This window comes from Calidris pugnax, unplaced genomic scaffold (genome assembly GCF_001431845.1).
Source record: "Calidris pugnax isolate Ruff unplaced genomic scaffold, ASM143184v1 scaffold68, whole genome shotgun sequence".
NCBI lineage: Eukaryota > Metazoa > Chordata > Aves > Charadriiformes > Scolopacidae > Calidris > Calidris pugnax.
The window spans coordinates 3806571-3813116 of NW_015090921.1; the positions used below are offsets into that span (position 1 = coordinate 3806571).

At 52.0% G+C, this 6546-nt stretch overlaps 1 protein-coding gene across 1 annotated transcript in view; it reads right to left on the minus strand.

Moving 5' to 3' along the window:
* RHOV (ras homolog family member V) overlaps positions 1–865 on the minus strand; it is a 6040-nt gene extending 5175 nt beyond the window's left edge. Inside the window, exon 1 of the mRNA XM_014950127.1 lies at positions 476–865. Coding sequence (XP_014805613.1) covers positions 476–671 — 196 coding nt within the window. The 5' untranslated portion in view covers positions 672–865. The remainder of the gene's footprint in view (positions 1–475) is intronic.
* Between the last annotated feature and the right edge of the window lie 5681 nt (positions 866–6546).

A 6546-nucleotide genomic window follows, 5' to 3' on the forward strand; every position in this document is an offset into this window, starting at 1 on the left:
GGTCCCCGCTGCATGACCCCCTCCGGGGCTCCGTGACCCCCACCCCCGCAATGCCCCCCCCCCCCCGACGGTGTGCAGCCCCGGCGGCAGCCCGTCCCGTCGGGAAAGCTCCCCCCGGGACCACCGCATCCCGGAGAGGGGGGGATCGCCTCCCGGGACTCCCGCGTCCCGAAGTTGGGGGGGATCGCCCCCGGGACCCCCACGTCCCGGAGTGGGGGGGATCGCCCCCCGGGACCCCCCGGAGTGGGGGGGATCGCCCCCACTGACTCCCTCATCCCGAGGAGGGGGGGATCGTCCCCCAGGACCTCCGCATCCCGAAGTGGGGGGGATCGCCCCCCAGGACATCCGCGTCCCCAGGAGGGGGGGATCGCCCCCCGGAACCCCCCGAAGTGGGGGGGGATCGCCCCCCGCCGCCCCCCTCACCCGACCGGCCGGGGTACCGAGGAGCCCGGAGGGGGGGGTTGAGGGCGCCTACCGGAGAAGGTGTCGAGGGCGGTGGGCTGGTACTCGTCGGGGTACCCGTTGGTGGTGTAGCTGACGACCAAGCTGGTCTTGCCCACGGCGCCATCGCCCACCAGCACGCACTTGATGCCCAGCTCCGGGCCGCTGCCCCGGGGGGGGCTATGTCTCCGCAGGGCGGGCGAGTAGTCCAGCAGCTCCTGGGGGGGCATGGCGCCGGCGGAGGAGGGGGGTCAGTTCGAGGGGCGGCGCGGCGGGGCTCCTGCCATGCCCGGGCGGGCGAGCTGCCGTCGGGGTTGGGCTCTGCCGTGCGGGGCCACCCTCTCCCTCCCGCCCGGCACCGCTCCTCATCGCTACACCTGCCGCCCTGCGCCCAAAACCGGCTCCCATTTCCCTAATCCCGCCCCGGCCCGCCCCGTCGGCAGCGGGGCCCAGGCCCCGGGTGGCTGCATCCCGCTCCGCCGGGGTGACACCCCCCCAGCAGCCAGTCCCCTCGGGATTTGGGTAGGAGCAGAGGGTCACGCCGTGCTCTGCTTTGCAGAGGGGAAAGCTGCCCCCACCCCTCCCCAAACACCCCCATTTCTGTTCAACATGTTCAAAAGAGGGACGGAATCATTGGAGTTGGAAGGGACCTTCTAGAGATCATCTGGTCCAACCCCCCTGCCAAAGCAGGGCTGCCCAGAGCACATCACTCAGGAGCATCCAGGTGGGGCTTGGAGATCTCCAGAGAAGGGGACTCCACACCCTTCCTGGGCAGCCTCTTCCAGGGCTCTGCCACCCTCACCCCAAAGAAGTTCTTCCTCAGATTGGAGTGGAACTTCCCATGTTCCAGCTTGTGCCCGTTGCCCCTCGTCCTGTCACTGGGAACCACTGAAAAGAGTCCGGCTCCATCCTCCTTCAACCCACCCTTCAGATCCTTGGAAGCATGAATAAGGTCTCCCCTCAGCCTTCTCTTCTCCAGGCTAAAGAGTCCCAGCTCTCTCAGCCTTTCCTAAGGCTGACTCCTGACTCCTTTTGAGAAAACAATGAATAACACTGCCAACAACAACTATTCCCAGCCTTCTGCCTTTGTCATATTCACCACCGGTCGCTCACACACCACACTGTGCCCTCAGCAGGTGAGGAGATGGCTCCATCCCTGCCCTGGGGAGCTCACTGCCCAAAGAAGTACGACTAAACAAATAGAAGAGGGGGAACACGCCGCTCAAAAGAAGAGACGTGGCCACGCTATCACAGCAACCATTGTGCCCCAGTGTAACACCACCGAGGGGTTGAAAACCTGGGGGACAAAGTATTGATGCCTGCCACCACAGAATCACAGAATCTTCATGGTTGGAAGGGACCTTAGAGATCATAGAGTCCAACCACAAAAAAAACCCACCTAGTATTTTTTGCCATAGCTCGTATTGCAACATCAGCTTTGAAAGAGGAGTCGTTTCCTAATGGAGGAGCTAAACTCAGGCTGTCAACGAATGCTACCACTTTGGTTAGGTGATGTCCTTCATCGTGCTCTCAGCAAGGGAGACCCATGCTGCAAGGAGTCATTGATAAGCAGCGCCAAAGCTTGTGTCTCCCTGCACCTTCTACCCACACTGAGAAGCTACCCAGGTGTTCCACCAACACTCATGCTACCCTTGAGAAGACACCTTTAAGTCTAAAAGAGTCTAAAAGGCTTAAAAGCAGTCTAAAACGCTTTTCCCCATGGTCGAGAGGTGACAAACACTGCAAACCCTTCAGGTGCAAGAGCCTTGGCTGGACAAAGCATGTCCACTCTTTGGAGACAGCCCTGGGAAGAGCAAGAAGGCTTCTTCTCTGCGTTTTTCTCTAGCAGTTTGCTTTAGTTGATCTTACTAGCACAAACTTAAATTTTCTATAGCTACAAAAAAAACCCCCAGAGATGGTTTACAACCCAGGCAGCTGGTATGATGAACTCGTTCAGAGGCAGGTGACAGCTGATCGGCTCCAGAAGAGGCAGAAAGCGCCGGGACAGGTGACACTCCGTAACGTGTGAGGTGCATCTCCTCTGCTGGGATGGGGCAAGGAGAGGCTCCAGGACAGCTCGGGGAGGCAGCACAGGGAGTGAGGATCCAGCAGAGGGTTTCCCACTGCATTTCAGGCAGGGGCTGACATTCTGTGAACTGTGACATTTCCATTTCATTGGAAGAAATGAATGTAAATGAGGGATTATTCACCAAATTACTCACTGTTGGCAAAGTGTTAGTGGCAGGGGGGAAGAGATAAAGAGAAGCTGGCAGCTCTTTTCTACACGCCGTGTACTTAGGAATGGATGTTCCTTAAGAAGACACACTGTTGCCCCCCTCCAAAGACTGAATCCCTTTTTCTCTTCTTCCTTTCCTGAAACCTCTTCCTTCTGTGACTGCGTTCCTTTTTTTGCCTCGCAGTTTCTGACAGCCATTGGTTGACACACACTTAACTAGTGGATGGGGCTTAAGTGATTTTTAATCTATATTTAAACGAAGCAATTAAGCAAACAAACGGGGCAGCTCCCACGGGTTGGTTTCTCAGGTCCTGCCTTGCTCCTGACGGCCGACAGAAGACACGGGTTTAACTTCATGACGCAGAGAGGGGTCAGATGTTGTTGGTTTTGCAAGATCTTTTGTACAGTTTTTTGGTTGGTTTTTTTTTATTTATTTTTTTTTATTTTACTTTTTATTTGAGTGAAAGTCTGTCCCGTTCCTCTGAGCTGCTGCCCTGCCTCCCCGCCGTGGTGCCTCCTCTGCCAAGGGAGTGGGAAACGCGCAGCCTGCAAGGCTGCGTTTGGCCTCTCTCCCGGGAATTGTAATTAGCCCCAATTACGACGGTACTCCTCACGATGCGAGTTCCCATCCACTGGGAATTACGTGCAGGAGATCAAACTCCTTGCAGGCAGGGCAAATACGGATTTCAGGTGCCGTGAGCGTTTCCCCGTTATTCTGCTGGGCTGCACAGCTTCTTAAGCAGAAAAGCTGCTCCATTTGAGTACACAGTGATTTCCAGTGGAAATCACCACCAAACAAACTTTATACATCTGTAAAAAGTTCTAATATTTTAAAAAACCACAGTTATTTTGAGGAAGACACTTCCTTTTCTGCCCGTTTTTGTTAATTGTAGCCACCCTTCTCACTGGAGCTGTGGCAGAAGTCCATCTATGGGCCAAGTTAAAAACAGTATCTTGTTTTTAAGCCAATTTGTATGAGGAGGAAACGAGGGCTTGATCCTTGGCGGGGACAGGACAAAGCTATGGATCAGCTCAAACTATTCCATATAATTTCCCCTCTAAAGTGCAGTGTTACTGGAAAAGTGGGAAATTGTGATGCTGGGATTTATTTTGCAGCCAGTGGTCCTGACTTGCACTGGTTCTTGAGCGATACCACGTCTTCGGCAACGTCATATTCTGCCTCCCTGGCTGATCCCATTTCTAACTTCATAACTATGTGTGGTTGGTGTTTTTGGTGGCTGGCACGTTCCAATAGAGTCTTCTCGCTGATATCTTTAGAGCTGCTCTAATTTGACTGACTTGGACATGAGTTGTATTTGCACTGTACTCTTATATGGTAGCCTTTACTCACAGGTTGAGTTCACGTTCTCTTCTATGGTAGCCTTTACTCACAGGTTGAGTTCAGTAATTCACAGAAATCAAATCTTTATGGTGGTTTATTTGCACCTATGGACAGCTGGAGCCACCTCAGATTCTATGAAGGCAGCAGTTAAGAAGAGCAGAAGGTTGGACACTGAGTGACAGAGGTTAGGGTGGGCAAGAAGACGTAAGCTGCTCAGTGGGGAAAATAATGAATGGTATGGGGAGAGAGAGTGTTTTCTTCCAGGTCTTGGAAAATCACCTTCCTTTTCTGAAAATCCTGAGAGGGTTAGAGCACCTCTCCTGTGTCTCTGTGCCTGAAAGCCACAGAGTGGGAGCCACTCTTGGAGTTTTTTGCAAAGCCTAGAGAACTACTACCTAGAGAGCTGCCTCAGAAAAAGCATCGCGTGTCGTGGGAGTCGGCAGACCTCAGTTTTAAAAACAGCAGGGCTCCTTTCTCATCACAGGGGAGAGGAAAATTTATCAGCTGCTCTTCACCCAGCCAGTGAGCAAACCTGGCCTTCAGCTTTGCCCGCGTTTGTACAAGCGGGCTAGAGTTATGTCAACACACTCCCTTGGCAAACGATGCCCTCGGATCGCACTGCCGAGCCCTTTCACGGAGCTGCCCGTGAGGAAACACCAAACAATGATGAACACAGGCAACAACGCCATCACCCACCCGGGTGGGGACCTGGATTGAGAGAGGAGCTAAACGGGAGCGCGGGTGCCAGAGCAAACCGGGTGCCGTGATGCCAAGAGATAAGGTGAAGAAGTGGAGACACAGCCGCTGCCCGGCCGGTCGCCTTCCTAATGGCAAGGGATGAGACAACTGGTGCTGAGTCACCGGCGTTTTGCCCTGCACCTGAGTGTGCATCCTCCCTGGGAAAAATCAGGCGTAATTACCACTTAAAAGAAGTGACAGACAAAAGGGTGAAGACAAGAGCCTGAGCCTGGTTTTCCCTCCTCTAGTCCCCGCAACCTGCAGGAAGTGATGTCAAACGCGCCTTCGTATCATTTTCTATCAGCCTCGCAGAGGCAGAAATAGCCACAACGCACAAGTCAGTGGAAAATCAGGCTTTGGCTATTCATGGAAAAATTACTACAGCTGAAATCCAAGGAAGAAAGATCCTAGGATTTGCTTTCCCCTCTGGAGCTCTTGATTGATAAGAGCTCCGTAGTTCCTGAGTCCAAAGCAATAAGAACACTTTACAGTTCTATAGCAGCTAAGGGGTACTTCTGGTGTGCACTGGAGATGTGTGATTTTGAAATGCCTTTTAGGAAAATTTAAAAAAGAGAGAAACAACATGAGAATACAGCTCCCACTATCCTGGCCTCTGAACTACTTTATTGCTCCTTGGAAATAAAGCCATGCCATGGGGGGTGCATAGAGATGTTTTGGTTCTTCTGTTCTCTGCCACTCTAGTTAAACGCGGAGGCAAAGAGCTACAACAACAATATTATAGTACATTTTAAGATTACAGAATAGTATATTCAAATGAAATGACAATGCCACTAGCTTAAAAATATTTTCTTAAATATTGCAAGAAAAGGTAAGCACCTATATCGTACTCGGCCCCATTCTCAAAGACAAATTCATCTCCTGCCTGACTTGCTCAGGAACGAGTCCTACCCCTCAGATGTTCTATAAATAACTTAGAAGTATGTTGCCACCTGCTGGAGAAAGTACATCTTTTAATAAATCAACGTAAATGTAAAAAAGTGGGCAAGGTTTAAGGCACTCAAAGCCCTTTCTTTAAATCTGAAGCAGAAATGGCAAGCTTCAGACTAAGGATAGGTTGGGAGAAAACGCTCTGAGCTTAATTTAATCATGTCAATCAATCAGACACTTTAAGTGAAAAGAGGAGTTAACACCTAACTGGAAGGGCTGAGGGAATTATCAAGAGGAAGGTGATAAGGTTCACATCCCCTGTGTGAACCAGGGAAAGGCAGGCAGTTAACACCGAATAGTGAGGGGCTGGGTTGAAGAGGGATTGCCAGGAAAACCATAAAATGCTGTAAGACCACTGTCTCTGCCAAGTTAGCAGTTCTCAAGCTTATCATTTCCAGATCTTCCTTGAGGATGAGAACTGAGGGATCAGCCAGTGATGGGAAGAAGGTTTCCTCTCCATAAAAGCATGTTTCTATCCTTTCCCTCCGGTGCTTGTATGCTCATCTGAGGACTGAGGGGTTACACCTGCAGAGTTTCCATGGGGGCACTGGGCATGCTTATTGAAGGGCAGCATTGCTCTGGAGTCCACATGTAGCATCAACAGACCTTGAGAGTTCACTTGTGGGAAATCTTCTTAAGGTGTGAGAGAAGCTGTGGTCAGCAGGCCCGCAACGGCTGCTGTGGCATCACAGGATCCCACCCACCATTTTCTGGTCTGCAGGAAGTTTGCTTCTGACAAGGAGTTTGGGAGACTTTGGGAGGCTGGTTAATGGTTAGGAGGTGGGCTCTGCCAGACTCATTTCCAGCTTGGATCTCCTCCAATGTAAATTATAATTGTTGC